The sequence below is a fragment of the Rutidosis leptorrhynchoides genome, chromosome 9 (assembly GCF_046630445.1).
Source record: "Rutidosis leptorrhynchoides isolate AG116_Rl617_1_P2 chromosome 9, CSIRO_AGI_Rlap_v1, whole genome shotgun sequence".
NCBI lineage: Eukaryota > Viridiplantae > Streptophyta > Magnoliopsida > Asterales > Asteraceae > Rutidosis > Rutidosis leptorrhynchoides.
Window position 1 is genome coordinate 227,889,699 of NC_092341.1, and position 17,132 is coordinate 227,906,830.

Here is a 17,132-nt window from a genome sequence, read left to right on the forward strand (position 1 = left end):
ACCACCATTTAGTATCATATCTAATATAATTTTACCACGCGTTTATTCATGGGCGAATCTAGACTTTGGGCTACAAGTCCTGTGAAATCACTAGCTTTGGAAACTTTTTTTACAGACTACTCTTCACATTGTATATAGAACACCATTAGATTCAATTACATGACCTCATATATTTGTGAGATTTAAAATTTTATTAATGTAAACAGATAGTAATAAATAAAGTATCCTTAAAACAGAATTTGTTTTTTAAAAAATTTTAGGACCCCTTTAAGTTTGAATCCTATTTCTTATTTTCGTCACCCCCATCTTTTTTTCTTGAGCCTTCGTGATTGACCAGGATTCGTACAGCATGTCTAATTGTCAACTATAAGCCCGGTAATTAGCCCATTATGTAATTGTGGACAGGATTGGGCCACACAAGCTCGTGGAAACGATAGATAACGGTCGTCTTCTGTACGTGGTTGTCGCAAGCCGAAGGGAACGAACATTTCATTTTATTTCTATTTACACGAATAATAATAAATTACTACTACTAAACTTAATAAATTATAATAAATAATAAAATAATAATATAATAATTCATTCATCTTTTTCGTGGATACGATCTCTCTGCGGTCAATTAACGCCGCCGGCAACGATTACATCCTCCGATATATACATTCTGTAAGTATTATTCATGTATCATCAACCCGCTACATCAGTATCTATATCTGTTTGTTTTAATCGCCTGTTGTATGTATTGATTAATTTATTGATTAACATTGCTCTGACATCTTTCGTTTAAATTTTGAAATCAGATCTTTAATCCTATTTGTTTACTTTTTGTTCTCTTCAGTTCTGTTATAATCATTTTGAATACTTCATCTCAGAATAAGGTCCACTATTTAAAATTAGTAATTCAACTGCAAATTATATATACTAACTTTACCAAAAAAAATTATCCATAATTAATTTTTCACAAAACCGATTTATAAAATGCGTGCAAAAGTAAAGGTAAAGATTGTTACTCCATTTTTTTTATCTTAAACTATATGTTGATTATATATATTGTTAAATTATGTCTAATCTATGACGTGTGACTGAGTGAAACAATTAGATTGTTTAGTCACAACTCACAAAATTAGCTACCTTTTGATATTTTTATGAACAATTTATATTCGTTACATGTAAATTGTGGTCACCATCAAAGTGAATGATTTTATTCTACCAGAAGTTATAAATCACACATTCGTTTTATTAATTAAATGTTAAAAGAAACATTTCATGTCATGATTATTATGATAGGAAATTGGCATAAATGGCTGGTGGTAGGGGGATTTACTACTTGGTCAGGAACAGACTTCTCTCTCAAAACGCTGTAAGCATTTGCTTAACGATTTATTAGAAATTGTAAGGGTGCAAACCAAAGTCCCACATCGGTCATGGGATAAAACAAATGTATGTATATAAGTCTAAGGGGAAGTCCCTCTATCGCCAATTGGTTTTAGAAAAGGATAGACTCTTGGGCTTATATTGCAGGACATTGTGTTTGGGCTATACGATCCTAACAAGTGGTATCAGAGCTAGGCTATAGCCCCGATGTGGTGGACGGCGCAGTAGGGCGCACCCCTGAGCCACGCAGCGATGTGGCGCACCCCTCGGTCTTGAGCAGCGATGAGTGGACCCAACTCTCGTTCGAGGGGGACCCTGGCACGATGAGTTGATCCTGGAAGCCTTGTATCGAAATCTCCCTGCCCTCCCACCAGGTTAAGAGTTCCGAGTTGGCGGCGGTAAAGGTTGGATCCAGACTATCGTTGGAGGGGAGGCCTAGATGGACTTGGGTTTGAGGGGAGGTTTGTAAGGGTGCAAACCAAAGTCCCACATCGGTCATAGGATAAAACAAATGTATGTATATAAGTCTAAGGGGAAGTCCCTCTCACCAATTGGTTTTAGAAAAGGATGTACTCTTGGGCTTATATTGCAGGACATTGTGTTTGGGCTATACGATCCTAACAGAAATCTCGTTTATTTTTATTTTTGTGCTTATAAATGTTGATCATTTCATGTTTTCTCTGATTTAAGAAAGTTGTTTTTAGTTTTTTTCTTTTGTAAGTTTGAGCATTGATAGTTGAAAGTCTAGAAGTTGATTTTTTTAGTATGAACTTGATAGTGATATTGTAGAAAGTAGTATTTTGATATCCATTAGGCAATGATTATATGACTTCACTTCTCAGCGTTCACCTATTTCGTATCAAAATTAGGTAAATATCCCACTTGACGAAATGGGCTCTAGTGATGAAAGCGAGAAATAAAAATGACAACTGACCATTGGAGCTACACAGTTATTATAAGTTTTAAAACTAAGTTGAAACAAATTTAAATCAACACAGTGCAATATGTTCATATTGCATTGTAATGTAAAAATGAACTACTTTGTTCCCCTCATAGTTTATTAGTTACAATATGAGAAATTATTATAAAGCAATTTCCGAAGTTAATGTGACACACGTCCCTTGATGACCTTGGACTGTTGTAATACAAATAGTGTCACCGAGAATGGTCTTTTTTTTATCAGTTTCATTAGAAAGTACTCTCATATTTTGTGATTTAGCTAACGATGCTTATGCTGTTTTTTGGTTATGTAAGGACCTTTTAGCTTTTAAACATATCAAATGGTATGTTAATGGACGATGGATATCCTCGTATTTCATGCTATGATTTGATAGAATTATGCTTTATAAAAGATGTAACTCAACCCTCAAATAGAACTCTAGAAGGTTCGATAGATATGAATTCATGTAACTTCTTTAAATATGTCACGCACAATTTTTATCCCTTGCGTGGAAATCTTAATCCCATAGAAGACTGCATAACTTAAAGCTACTGTATAATCGCTACTTAAACGACTATTTTGTATAGAGATTCCAATATACCATGGAATGTCTTATTTCAACCGTATAATCCAATCACTAATTGTTGTAATCATTTACAATTGTAAAAATATCAGGCCCCACCAGTTTTGTCGTCTCTGATATCGAAAACGGATCAAGATACTTCTGGATCTGGTGGCATGAAATCCCTGAGAGCACTTGCACTACTTGGAGCCGGTGTTTCGGGACTTTTGAGTTTTACGACAATTGCGTCTGCTGATGAGGCTGAACATGGACTCGAGTGTCCAAGCTATCCTTGGCCCCACCAAGGCATTCTCAGTTCATATGACCATGCTTCGTAAGTTTTTTTTTTTTTTTTTTTACTTTTTTTTTCTTTGAATCTTTTTGTGATATGAACTTTGTTACTGTAATATGTTTGGCTGAGAGGTATTATGGTGGCCCAACAACCTAGAGATTGTGGGTTCAACGCCCAATTAGAGCATCTCCAATGGGAGTTTTTTTAAAAAAATTTACTATTACTTAATAATGCTTTAAAAGCTTTTTTTCATCGGAGTGGATGACATATATAGAATTTTTTAGGGAAATTTTAAGTCACTGGTACAACTGAACACTCTCTTTCCTTCCTACTTAAAAGATTTTTAATTGATTATGCATGTTAGACATTTTGAAAATATATAATAATAGAAAACGGTAAAGTATTAATGATGTTTCATTATTTATATACATATGAACGATTAAGGCTTTTAGCCTTGGTACCTGCTCTTGTTGCTTAGTGGTACACCCAACACAAAATGAGAGTGACAGGTCTCAAGTTCGAGTCCCCTCCCTTAAAACATTCCAGAGTATTTACTTGATCTATGGAGTGATCCCGGGGAGTTTTACCGACCCGTATTCCAGGATTTCGGCCTGCTCCGCCTGCCCCTCGAGATAATTTAAGGATCGGGTCTCTGTAATGTGGTTCGGGTTTCCGCCGAAAGCGTGTGTATGGGTGGGTTATTCCCCGTCAGTGATTCCAAATATTTGCCTTCAAAAAAAAAGTTTCTTTAGCCTTGACATTAAGTTACATAATTTTTACATTAGATTTTGACATCTACGAAGTAATTGGGTATCTAATTGGCAACTATTTTTGCTCAAAAAAAGTGTTGGAAGCCTTGTATTTTAAACATGATCCCAATAAGAATGCAAACATATTATATTGATTTATCGTAATATAAACTCTGTTAAGTATGACAACCTAGATAAGTAAATTTAAAATAAAAAAGTGCAAACATATTATATCGATTGATCGTTACATGTCTCTTTTATGCTAATTTCCTTTACCGGCGAACCTCCATCTTCCATTGATAAGTAGTAGAATAATCCGTATTAATTGAGCCTCTCGTTCGAAAAGCGTATCATTTGAAGGCCGGTCCAGAGTTTTATGGTGCCCTGGGTGAGTCAACCGTACCATGCCCCTACTAAACTCTGTAAATAAACAACACCCCGTCTTTTATGGATTTGTAACCTAGTCAAGTTAGAGATCCTCACATTATTATTTTTACCAAATCGGTAAAATATTACATAATGAGGAGATATAATCGTAATATCTTACCCGTTTAAGATGCACCACTACTTAAATTGACCCATTGATAATTAAATGTGTCGAAATATCCATCTCTGGGATGTTTATGCAGTTGTATCCTTTCTCTGTTGAATGAACTTTTGCTATTTGATCTTTGACTTTGACCGAGAGCAGGATTCGACGTGGTCACCAAGTTTATACACAAGTATGTGCATCCTGCCATTCAATGGGTCTGATTTCGTATCGTGATTTGGTGGGTGTCGCATATACAGAAGAGGAAACGAAAGCCATGGCTGCCGAAATCGAGGTTATTGATGGTCCTAACGATGAGGGTGAGATGTTTACCCGCCCCGGAAAATTGAGTGACCGATTTCCTCAACCGTATGCAAACGAGCAAGCGGCTAGATTTGCTAATGGTGGAGCCTATCCTCCAGACTTGAGTCTTATTACCAAAGTAAGTAACTTTTCAATTCCCGCTTTAAGATTTTTAAGTAGCATTTAGTATGTTGGAATCAGAGATGGGATTTTCAATTTTTTATAAAAACTTACTATTTATAATCAAATCACCCTTTTACAAAAAATAACTAAATAAGCTGTATTAGTGTAATCTTAACATATATTAATCTTATCTTATATATTGTATATAATAAAAGTCCAAAGCTTTTGATTAAATAATGTACATTGTGGGATTATAATCATACATCGTATTCACTTGGTTTCCTTGTACATTGCAGCCTATCTCACATCTCACATAACATTAAAATTATATGGAAATTTCATTTATTATACACTATGAATGATCTGTTCTGTTACCTATGTTCCATTCCTTCATCATCCGGTTCCAACAAAATAGAAATTAGGGTTTTTATTTTTCTTGATAGCATTTTCTTTTATATTGTCTCTTCAGGCTCGGCACAATGGACAGAACTACGTATTTGCACTTCTGACTGGCTACCGTGATCCACCTGCTGGTGTTTCGGTCAGTACTACATTTTATACCCACTTATTCTACAATTTTTTTTAAAATATACGCAAAAGTTACTGTACCAACATAGTAATCTAATGTTACACGTGAAACTCGTAACTATTTTTTATACACTATCTTTTTCAGTTTGCCAACTAAAATTTATTTAAACGAATATAAAACTTGTTGCAGATCAGAGAAGGTTTGCACTATAATCCTTACTTCCCTGGTGGGGCAATTGCAATGCCTAAAATGCTCAACGATGGTGCTGTTGAGTATGAAGATGGCACTCCTGCTACAGAGGCTCAGGTTAGTCCCTCGGCGTTCGTGATCGATAGGTAGTTTGTTAGTGATTAAAATCCTTCTCGTTTCGGTATTCTGAAGTTGAATCACTTTTGTTTAATATCTGCAGATGGGAAAAGACGTTGTTTCGTTTTTGTGTTGGGCTGCAGAACCAGAAATGGAAGAAAGGAAATTGGTAACATTCATTAACACTAGTTTTGATCTTTCTTTAGAGATAATTTGAAAAATGCATTTAGTTTCGGACATATTACACTACTAGAAAATGTTAGATTTTGTAATATAGATATTAAAATTGTTTAGATAAGAAAATATTGGCTGGACCTCAAAACTTAGGAGTTGTGAAGAATAAATGGAGATATACTTCTAAAATATGGAATACTGTAGGTGGCAAATGGAGCGGGTTGTTAAAGTCGGGAATTTTTTGTACCGGTCAAAACGGGCGGGGCTGGGTGGGGCTGGCTGCCTTGTACTGTGGGATGCAATTGAAAGTGTGCGTTTGGCTATAGCTATAGAAATTAAAAAACGTTGACCATATCTGTTTTATATATTTTTATATTACTATAGACAAGAGGACTTCCGGTTCAGCTGGTATTAACAGGGTCATTATGATTTTTTATTTTTTATTTTTTTTGAAAGCCACAAGGTGTGGAATTTATAGGACAGTATTAATTAAATTTTGGTTGTGTGATGCAGATGGGGTTTAAGTGGATATTTGTACTGTCACTCGCCCTGCTTCAAGCTGCGTACTACAGGCGTTTGAGGTGGTCAGTTCTCAAGTCCCGTAAGCTTGTTCTTGACGTCGTCAACTAAAATACCTTTCCATCAAAGGTTTGTGAGAAGATGTTGACGAGAATAAATTATAATTATCATCTGTAAAAGCATACCATGCATTTTTTGCCTGCTCTTGTATGAAAGAAGCTGCTGTATTTTGATAATGTATTAGCACTGGTTCTTTTGTTGAAACATTGAAGAAAGGAATAAGGGATTCACACTTCTTAATTAGAAACTTGCCTAGTTCGTATACATGAAGGTAAATTGGCATACATGTTTTTTTATTTATTTTTTTAGAGCAGTGACGGGTTTAATTGAGTGCTCAACTCAGTTTTTTCTCTGAAACAGGTGGGATTTGGTATCGATGTTTATTTCAGTGTGGAGTTAAAATGTACTCACAAATATAAATCAAATGTCTTAAAAAGTGAAATTTGTATCGTTTTTTCATGTAAAGGTTAAGATTTAGTTAACCAAGTACTGTTGATGTGTTTTGTGATTTGAACTACAACTGCAACGACATTTTAAAACTGTGTAAATTATAAGTTACAGCTTCTTCTTAGTTTTTTAAAATGTCTTTTTATGTTAATTAAGTGTAAATTTTCTTACAAAGGTGAAAAAGATATCAACATTTTTCTCATTAAGATGACCGACTTTTTTCTCATAAAGGTGAAAAATGTATATTAACTTATTGTTGATATGTTTTTTGAATTAAAATATGTTTGTTGAATTAAAGTGTATAGTTTAACATTTAGAGCTCATTTATATTCTTTCCGTCTCATCTAAAATCTCTACAATACTATTTTCAGGTATCTACTTTGCATCTCAACCAACTAAAAAAATTTATAGTGGACATAGAAGATACTATCTCGACCATGATTAATCAATTTTCTCTTATACGTTTTCAACACTTACATGTTTATTACGGAGACTCATGAAAGTAATAATGATAAGAGTTAAGCTCATCTTTCATAAATTAACTTAATAGAAGAAAACAGATGTTATGTAGTTAGGAACTTAGGATCCTCCATATTAAGTGTAAATTTTACTTTCTTTGATGATTAAACTAAATCCAACATATCCAGTGTTGCAAAAATCGGAAAACTCGGTCGATTTCTCGGGGAGAAATCGGTTTGACCTCCCTGCCAAGAACTTGTTTTGGAATCGGCCAAAAATCGGTCAACGACCAAAAATCGGTCAAATCTCGGAAAAATCGGTCAAATCTCGAAAAAATCGGTCAAATCTCGAAAAAATCGGCCAAATCTCAGTCAAAGCGGTCAAATCTCAGAAAAAACTCGGTAAAATCTCAAAAGTCAACCGCCAATAACTCCCTGAGTTCCCCGAGTTCTCGTTTTGGAGACCCTGCCGAGAACTCCCCAAGAACCGATTTCTGCAACCTTGAACATATCTCATATCTGATCTCGACCATTGCATATATTCGCTACGTATTAACAATAAATGGTCAGTCAGTTCATGCATAGTCAATTTGTAAGTTAAGCTTGTTTGATAAATTGATTGACTTAATGTTGGCTTAAAATTAATAAGAATAGCTTCAACGTAATCAGCTACAAAATATTTAATAATTGATTCGGAAAATTCAAACGACTTCTTTTCAATACTACTATTCAGATATCGAACCGTGAAAAGAATTAACCGAGAGACGTTAAACGGTAAGATGAAGAAATCTGTTCCGTAGGATGGACGTTTTTTTTACTTCGTTAAGTTGCATCGTTTGGTTGTTATAGTGTGGTAGTTTATATTTTATGTTTTAGTTGGTCTGATTAGTGAATTCTTTACTGGTGTAGTTGAGGTTCGGTATTAGATTGCTATAGCAAGTCTAGCTCTCTAGGTTTGAACCTCATCGATCTCTTTATATATATTTTAGATTGAGTTCGTTTTATTTTAAAAAACGATCTCATTTTTACATGAGTTTGAATTATTTTTAGGAAGAAAAAAAAAAAGGGTAAGCAACAGCTTCATTACCAAGTCACGCTTCAGTCACGTGGATCTACATCGAAAGATCTGAAACATCATCAACACCGTCCATTCCAAAAACGGCGTACATCAACGGCCCGTACTATTTCTACTCCACTTCAAAAACCCAAAAACAAAAAATAAATCGGACACTCTCTCTCTCTCTCTCTCTCTCTCTCTCTCTCTCTCAAAGAGTCTCACTTCAACTTCGCTTTGCATTGATGCCGTACAATCATATTGCCGTCCTAATAATTAACCTTTTCGCGACTCCGTTTGTTCCTAGGGTTTCAACTTCACAACACTCAATTCAGGTTGCGATCTCTCGAATTTCACCGGTAAGATCAGGATTTTGCGTATTTCGATCACTATACACTTTTAATTTCAGCTCGGGATGAATTAATCAACCAGATGAATCGTCTAGTCCTGTACGAAATTTAACTAATTTCATTCTTGTAAGATCGTGCGAAACTTCGATCTTCACTAATCGAACTATATGCAGCTGTGTATGTTTGCCCTAATTCAATAGGAATATAGGTTGTGAGGTATATGATTGTGTGGATAGATAATGGCAAAGAAGGATAGGTTTCCTGATGGTTATTCAAGTGAGCTTCCTAATAATGGAGGGTTGGAAGGGTCTGGTTGTTCAGGGCGTGATCATATTGAAATGTCTGTTAATGAGAATTCGGGCGGCTATAGAAAGAAATGGATCAAGTTGAGTTCTGGATTGAATGATGGTTTTGGCGTGCCTATAAGGAGTGTTCCGATGTCGAGATTGCCGTCTTCTGAGAAACAGAAGTGGTTACTTCGGCTGCGATCTGAACTTGATCAAGTTAGGACTTTTCAGGATAGAGTTGGTGCGGATAGGGCTCATGTTGCCATGTCATCCTCTAGCAATATAATTAGTTGCAGCAATGTACAAGGAAACCAAGTGAATACGAGGAAATTAATTGATCCACCACAAGCTCAAAAGGAAAGTAGCTCGAATCGACGTGTTGTGGGGAGGATTCAATCTGTAAAGGAACTGGTTGTTGCAGCGGAGGGTTTCAGTCTAATTTTGAGGAAACAGTGTGAGAACTTGTTAAAGAAATTGATGACACATCAGCATGGTTGGGTGTTTAATAAACCTGTTGATGTAGTTGCACTCAAGATTCCAGATTACTTTAAAGTTATTACGAAACCCATGGATCTAGGGACGGTAAAAGAAAAACTTTGCTCAGGAAAATATGCAAGTCCATTTCAGTTTCTTGCTGATGTCAGGCTCACGTTTTCAAATGCGATGACATATAATCCTCCAGGCAACGATGTGCATATTATGGCGGACGTGGTTAGTAAATTTTTTGAGCTAAGATGGAAACCTATTGAAAAGAAACTATCTTTAAGTGTTCCTCAACAAAAGCCGGTTCATGAAGATATGGATTTGGTTAAGCTAACACCTATGTCAAAAAAGAGGAAAGCGTCTCCGATACAAACAATCCCGTTGCCCGAGCCAGCTAAGGTTTTGATGATGACCAATGATGAAAAGCTTAACCTAAGTAAGGCGTTGGAAACTCATCTCGCAGATCTACCAGATAATATCATTGAATTTTTGAGGAAACATGGTTCGAACAAAAACGAAGCTGGGGAAGATGAGATTGAGATTGATATTGATGTTCTTAATGTTGAGACTCTGTTTGAATTACGTAAGATGTTGGATGATCATGTCCGGGAAAAACAAAATCATGCAAAAGCTGAACCTTGTGTTATTGAGGTAACTAAATTTATCAATCCTTCACTCACGATTGAAGGTTATAACTTATAACCAGTTCAATGATATCACAAAATGATGATATGTCTATTTTGAGTGCAGCTTATGAATGAATCGGGGCTTAGTAATTCTACTATGCAATTGTACAAAGGTATACCTGCTCTTTTCTACTTCCTCTCGTTGTTAAATAGGTTTTTAGTCATTTATTGCTATACGTTGTGTCTTATTACAGGGAACGATCTTGCAGATGAGGATGCAGAAATGGCTGGAAATGAGCCTCCTGTTTCAAGTTATCCTCCAGTTCAATCAAATAAAGAAACAGACAACGACAACAATAATGACGAAAACAATAACCATGACAACAAACTAGCTATTTCAGGCGCCTCAAGTGGTAAGTAGTTTATGCCTACGTATTTATAATGATTTATAAGAATGTCACCTGCTAAATTTTATTGATGACTGTGATAGAATGATAGATTCTCATTACTGTCTGATAGATTGATAGATTGTTGATTTACTAGTATAAAATTTATTGACAGATAGATTGTTGATTTACTAGTAGAATCAAAGTTTTAGAAATCGGGATTAATAACCGCTTAATTGGTTCCCGATTAATCATTTTTGTAAACAGACCGATCAATCTTAGCAAAATCGCTCAAAACTCGGATTTGGTCATTTAAAGTCGTCTTTATCTAGTCAAAGTTGGATTTAGTCGGTCAAAGGTGGTCAACATCCAATTAATCTCTAGTTTAGCCGTTGAATCCCTATGAAGTCCCGACTGATTAATCCCCAGTTAGTATTTTTTACAACCTTGATCACTATAATGAGTAAATTACCTATTTTTAATCCTGGAACTATTTTTATGTTCAGCTTTTGGCTAAATAGGTAATTACCAAAACTTAAGGTATTAAAAATCAAGCTTTAACTTGATAGCTAGCGTTAGCTTTCATTGAACTCTCCATAACAACCTTGATTCATAAATAACATGCCGACATAATACATAGGAAGTGTTCCATTCTATTTATGAGAATGCTGATGTTGTAGGGCGATATATTATTTACTGTATCAATATAGTTCTTATAGTATGTCCACGTGACTATGTACTTAATGTGAATCATCAACTCGTATATGGAACATTAAATCTGTAACAGTTTTGAAGTATTGGTCAAATAGGAATACACATGCTATAGTAAGTATGCTAGTGCTTATAACTACAGTTAGTAAGCAAGTACAAATGGTATTTCGTTAAAAAAAACATCAAACGGAACAATTGAAGATGATTGGAATTTGGAAAGGATAAGAAAGTGTATGGTAGAACGGGTTTTGTAATTTCTATTTAAGGTTTAACCTGACAAACGCTAGGGTTAGCTTTCATTGAACTCCCTATTACAATCGCTGGTCATAAATAGCATGCTGACATTATATGTTTCTTTCTATTCTAATGCGAATTGAGAAATTACTAGTTGGGAATGCTGGTGTTGTAGGACGATTTATTATTTGTTTTTGTCAATTTAGCTTAAAAAAAATAACCACATGTGTCTGTAGTTGATGAGAATCATCAATTTGTATCTGAAACATTAAAATCTGTAAAAGCTTTGAAGTTTGGTAGAATAGGAATACACATGATATAGTGAAGTGCTCAAAACAATAGTTTATAATCATAGTAAACAAGTACAAATGGTATCTTCGCTAGAAAAATTTAAACGGAACAATTGAAGATGATTGGAAAGAATATGCAAGTGTAAGGTAGAACAAGCTCTGAAATTTCTATTTAAGGTTTATCATTGGTGTTTAAGGTAGTCCCAGTATTATGTTGAAATGTTAGACATAATGAGTTAAGAAAAAGGATATATATCCTCATGTAATTGGTTGAGGCCTGATAGTTTAGCTAATAAATAGTTAAGGAATAGCTGGCATGAGAACTTCAGTACCCTCATGTATAAATGTAACCCGAGACTAAAGATTACTCCTTAGTAATTTATGATAGTTAAGATGAACTAGAAAAATTGTTTATAAACTCAATATTATGCGTAGCCATCATGAAAAGTATGCATATGATTGTAATGGTGTATCCTGGCTGCAATGGTGTATTCTATCAGTTTATTTCACCTGCATTATGAAGATATGACAATTTATGAAATGCTACTCCTCTGTAATGAAGATCTTATTTATTTATTATACTATAATTAATTTAGATTTTATTTATTTATTATACTATAATTAATTTAGATTTTATTTATTATACTATTGGTGAATTGGTGATGTTGATCATTAGCACTTTCTTTGGAAAGGAGTAATTTACAACAACAATAGTCCCAATATAACTGCACAGTTTTATTTATGGGGGTCAATACCATAATGAAAATTTGGTACATAATCTTCACTTTTGGGACTCAAGTCATCAATTAATTGAATAGGGCATCAGCTACACTTCACACTCCAAGCCTCTCGCAATACACACGCATTTTATTTTAAATGTATTCGGGATTTATATTGCTTAAAAGTGTCCCTGAATGGCTAAGCTAGAGTGTTTAACAAAAGTTCCAATGGATATATTAATCAGGGTGTATATTACCATTACCATGTAATAGCATATTAATGAGATAAAAATAAGCATGAATTACAAATCTAACATATGAAGCTACAAGGAAAAGAAAAATAGAACAGCAAGTTACAAATTCCTTGTTGGGCTATCGTCTTATGTCTTGTTAACACTTTATACTCTCTATATCTATAATATGTAGAAGACGTGCATAAACTATATTCAGCTGGTTGACATGACTAGTATTTTGATTTCTTTTTTATTGATTGTGAAATTTTTTTTGTTCTGATTTGACTATTTTGGAACTTGTAAATGTTCACTTTAGGTTGACGGGTGGCATATTTTTCCAAGACATTGTATATAATGATAGTTTTTTGGGTATTGATTCTGGTTGAACCTCTTTGTTTAACCTAACGGTGTCTATATTTGAGCTTGTTTGATCATGAAGTTTAAGGTGCTTGATTGTCAGAGTAGTTGGGTCGAAGATAATTTTCTTTATTGAAGCTTGTTTGTTCAATAGTTGATATTTCTATGGTTTTTGCAGATTCTGGCACAAGTCACTTATCCGAAAGTAAACTAAAAGACGTATCCGAAAGTAAACTAAGAGACGTTAAAGCTTCTAGTTCTTTTACTACAGCACAGGTATATCTTGACTTTCTAAATTTGTCTGTTGTATATGATACTCTAGTAGGCAAACAGTATAATGGCCTTTGTTGGGTGCAAAATTTCTGTCGCATATAAATTTGTCTGTTGTATATGATACTACAGTAGGCAAACAGTATATGGCCTTTGTTGGGTGCAAACTTTCTATCGTATACATAATATATATCTGATATATGCAGGAGATCGATATCGCTGGAGCAGAGTTTGGTCAGAATACAGGCCCAAACTGTTCAGTTGAAAACAGTGAGTGTTAACTACATCCGAATAATACTGAAAAGAATATATTAAGAATTCAATTCAGTTTTACTAGTTCTGATGATGGTCTTTATAACACAAATTCTCAGGGTCTGTTAGTGCGTCAGACTATCCTGAACAAATTTCACTGCAGAAGCCCGTCTCTATCGAATCGGACAGCCAAAAGGATGAAGGTAAGCACTGCAGGCACCGATTTTTGTTCTTTGTTTGATTTTGTCTTACAATCATTTATTTATAAAAAAATACAGGGAATAGTGCTCCAAGTGAGAGGCAGGTTTCACCTGATAAGCTTTATAGAGCTGCCGTTTTAAAAAAACGATTTCTTGATACAATTTTGAAAGCTCAAGAAAAAACATTTAATCAGGTTAGTTGTAATGTCAGTTACTTAAATTGATGCCATGTATGATGTATCTACTAATTTTGCTGATGTGATTGTACTGGTGTTTATCTTTTAGGATGAAAAAGCAGACCCTGAAAAACTTCGCCGGGAGAAAGAGCAACTTGAAACACAAAAAAAGAAAGGTTAGACAGAAGTTGACATTGTTGATATAACATAAGTTTTGAGCTTGTGATGGTGAAACTAAACCCGTGTGATTTTAATGTTATACTAGAAAAAGCTAGACTGCAAGCAGAAGCCAAAGCTGCAGAAGATGCACGTAGGCGAGCAGAAGCTGAAGCTGCTGCAGAAGCAAAACGGAAGAGAGACCTTGAGAGGGAAGCAGCTCGACAGGCATTGTTGAAGGTATTTCAGATGTTGCTTTTACCATCATTGAAATGCCATTATAGGAATGGACAATATCCGTTTTTTTTTCCATTGTCAAAACAGTATCATTTAGATAAGCTCTAGTAGATGTTGCCAACAATTACCTAGTAATGGGTTGATTCAGGTTATAGATTATTACTTCTATAAGCTCAAATGGATGACCTTTAAAAACTTAAAAAAGAAAACGAGTCAAATGGGTCGTATGTATCAAAAGGTTCTCGATGTACATCTCTATGCTTACACCTTAGTGAATTACAACCTTTTAGACTTCAGAAAAAATTATGAATAGAATATACTTTTAATATTCATTTTTAATAAAGAATGTTTGTGGGTCACTGAAGGTTGTAAAATCGCCAATCGGGGATCAATATTGCAGGGATTAATCGTCCGTCCAAATCGGGGATTAATCTGATTGGACCTTTTATACATTTAAATAATAATTTTTAAAATTATATTTGTAAACATAGAAGAAAATCATTAAGATACATATATATTTTAACTAAGTGTCCTGAAACATAAACATAATTGTTTATTATGTCAAAGACTCCAAAATTTCAATTTTAATTCATATTATGTAAAACTTTCGGCCAACAATGACTTTACCAATTTGACCGATTTTGACCAACTAAGTCCAATTTTGATCCATTATTGGAAAATTCAATTCGTCTGCTTCCTAAACAGGATTAATCAATTTTTACAACAGCGGGGTCACTTTGACCCTTCTTAAGTTCGTATTAAAACAATATATTCTGTCCCAAACCTGTGTTGACATGTTATCCTACCTGTCTCCGTCAACTGTGTAATTTGTTACAATTATGCATTTCATCTCGAGCTCTATGTTAATCCCCATTTAGTATTCTAAAAACAAAAGATATTTGTAATCTTTCAAGGGTTGAAATAACATTTTAACCTTGTATGTGGATGTGTTGGGCAGTTGAATGGTGGAAATGCTATAGATTTGTTAAGTCACTGAGTTAGTGTACGAAGTGTAGAGTGAGATTTATCCATTCTTCAACCATAAAGGTGCAATAAAAGGGTAACATCTAGAAGGTTTTCATTGTTCGAGCTATCCGGAAGGGCGAGTAATCTGACCCGATTACTCTCTGGCTGGTTCCAACCCATCCCCGGCCACCACTAAATATTCGTCTTAACAAGATTAGAACAGAACCTGAGACCACTTGCAAGGAACTCAGGGCCCTAACCATAAAGGTGTAATGATCAGTTAAATTTGACATTTGACAATACAAGTGATAGGGAAAGATGTATGATCAACTGACCCAAGTAGATATGGTTGGTCACGTAACATTATAGTCACATTCGTTTGGTCATTTTATTTTTGAAACACTTCATTAGTTATGTTTAGCTTGATAACTATTTCGTCAACTATGACATGATATGCTTTTGAGAAAAATATAGCTCTGGTTATGAACTTGCGTGTATGTTGAAGTGAATAAACCACAAATACCTGAATGCCGTCCTACTTTGTTAATGCAGATGGAGAAAACAGTTGAGATCGATGAGACATCTCGGTTTCTAAAAGACTTGGATATGCTACGCGCTGCAGAACCCGAACCACTTCTGCCAAGTTGCCTTGACGAGACAAGTCCAGAACACGACTCACAAGATGGGTTAGGCAGTTTCAAATTTGGTGCTAGCAATGCGTTGGAACAATTAGGGCTGTACATGAAAAGGGATGAGCACGAAGAGGAAGAAGAGACCGAGTTTAATCCAGCTAACAACACATTGGAACAACTGGGACTGTACATGAACATGGATGTGCATGAAGAGACCAAGTTAGAGCCAGCTAGCGCTGTTACAGATGGTCATGCAACAGCGATCGATAATGATGTGGAGGAAGGTGAAATCAACTGAGTAATCGATGATACTTCTATGTTTGGGTCACTTCTGATGTCTGTTAAGTTATCAAGGTTGAAAGAATTTTCGGTATAATGTTTGTCGTGTACAAGTTCGTTGGCTGGCAGGCGACATCAGTAAGGTGTTTGGTAATTAAAGGAGGAGTGGAGAAGTGTAACCCTTTGTTAACATCAGATGTGGTGGTTTCAAGATTATTACCATACTAATATATTGATCTATATCACCTATAAAAAAATAATTATCGTGTATTGTATTTTGTTTATAAACTACCGGTACTAGTGAAATCTGGAAGGGGGAAAAAAAAAAAAAAAAAGATATTTTAGTTTGGCTGATATTTGCAAAATGGTGGTCTGTTTAGCTTATAGAATATTTTTGAAGGAATAAATATATACTTGCGCTACGCTATCATTTGATCAAGGTTAAATTCTTAAAAAAAGTGTGAAAGTTTTAGGAAGGCCTCCCTTAAAATAACTGATAACAAGAGTCCAGACTAGCGTTGGTAATCGTCTAATCGATCTCCAATGGAATATAATCCCACCAATTATCGTGCCATGCTGAAACGGATGTATCATCTTCTATCTATTTGATATTCTGAAATGTTGAATAACATCTCTAATACTTGAACTTTCCTCCATCCAACACTCACGCCAGAACTAGCAGGAGCATTCCAAAAGTTTCTACCTTGGAGCCTATACTAATGGATCAATTTCACCCAAAGAGAATGTTTATTCTTAAAAACCCTCCAAATATGCAAGTGTTTATTCTTAAAAACCCTCCAAATATGCAAGGATGTTAGCGCAGTATTCAACTCATCCAACCATCGGATACCCAAATCACCCTCTTCTTTCTT

General features: G+C 34.9%; 2 protein-coding genes across 3 annotated transcripts; both read left to right on the forward strand.

Annotated features, from left to right (window-relative positions):
- Window positions 1-536: 536 nt before the first annotated feature.
- Window positions 537-6,721, forward strand: LOC139865867 (cytochrome c1-2, heme protein, mitochondrial). The gene is made up of 8 exons (XM_071853969.1): window positions 537-663; window positions 1,285-1,357; window positions 2,987-3,207; window positions 4,606-4,885; window positions 5,339-5,410; window positions 5,588-5,704; window positions 5,808-5,873; window positions 6,392-6,721. Exons 2-8 carry the CDS (start codon window positions 1,298-1,300, stop codon window positions 6,506-6,508), a joined length of 933 nt encoding a protein of 310 aa, XP_071710070.1. The 5' UTR covers window positions 537-663; window positions 1,285-1,297; the 3' UTR covers window positions 6,509-6,721.
- A 1,911-nt stretch (window positions 6,722-8,632) lies between these two features.
- Window positions 8,633-16,570, forward strand: LOC139867396 (transcription factor GTE11-like). 2 transcript variants are annotated; one of them, XM_071855766.1, is made up of 10 exons: window positions 8,633-10,187; window positions 10,287-10,335; window positions 10,417-10,575; window positions 13,271-13,368; window positions 13,569-13,632; window positions 13,734-13,817; window positions 13,893-14,008; window positions 14,100-14,166; window positions 14,256-14,386; window positions 15,902-16,570. In XM_071855766.1, the coding sequence occupies exons 1-10, from the start codon at window positions 9,006-9,008 to the stop codon at window positions 16,277-16,279; spliced, it is 2,328 nt and encodes a 775-aa protein (XP_071711867.1). In that variant the 5' UTR covers window positions 8,633-9,005; the 3' UTR covers window positions 16,280-16,570. The 2 variants fall into 2 exon arrangements, with proteins under 2 accessions (XP_071711867.1, XP_071711868.1); XM_071855767.1 differs by having other exon boundaries at window positions 10,432-10,575.
- Window positions 16,571-17,132: the final 562 nt, after the last annotated feature.

Excerpts from the sequence above, each read along its gene's own strand:
- LOC139865867 (XM_071853969.1), top strand. The coding sequence starts at position 1,298 with ATGGCTGGTGGTAGGGGGATTTACTACTTGGTCAGGAACAGACTTCTC. Across the intron at positions 3,208-4,605 it reads AGTTCATATGACCATGCTTC|GATTCGACGTGGTCACCAAG; the intron begins GTAAGTTTTTTT and ends GACCGAGAGCAG. Across the intron at positions 5,705-5,807 it reads CTCCTGCTACAGAGGCTCAG|ATGGGAAAAGACGTTGTTTC; the intron begins GTTAGTCCCTCG and ends TAATATCTGCAG.
- LOC139867396 (XM_071855766.1), top strand. The coding sequence starts at position 9,006 with ATGGCAAAGAAGGATAGGTTTCCTGATGGTTATTCAAGTGAGCTTCCT. Across the intron at positions 10,576-13,270 it reads TATTTCAGGCGCCTCAAGTG|ATTCTGGCACAAGTCACTTA; the intron begins GTAAGTAGTTTA and ends TGGTTTTTGCAG. Across the intron at positions 14,387-15,901 it reads CTCGACAGGCATTGTTGAAG|ATGGAGAAAACAGTTGAGAT; the intron begins GTATTTCAGATG and ends TTGTTAATGCAG.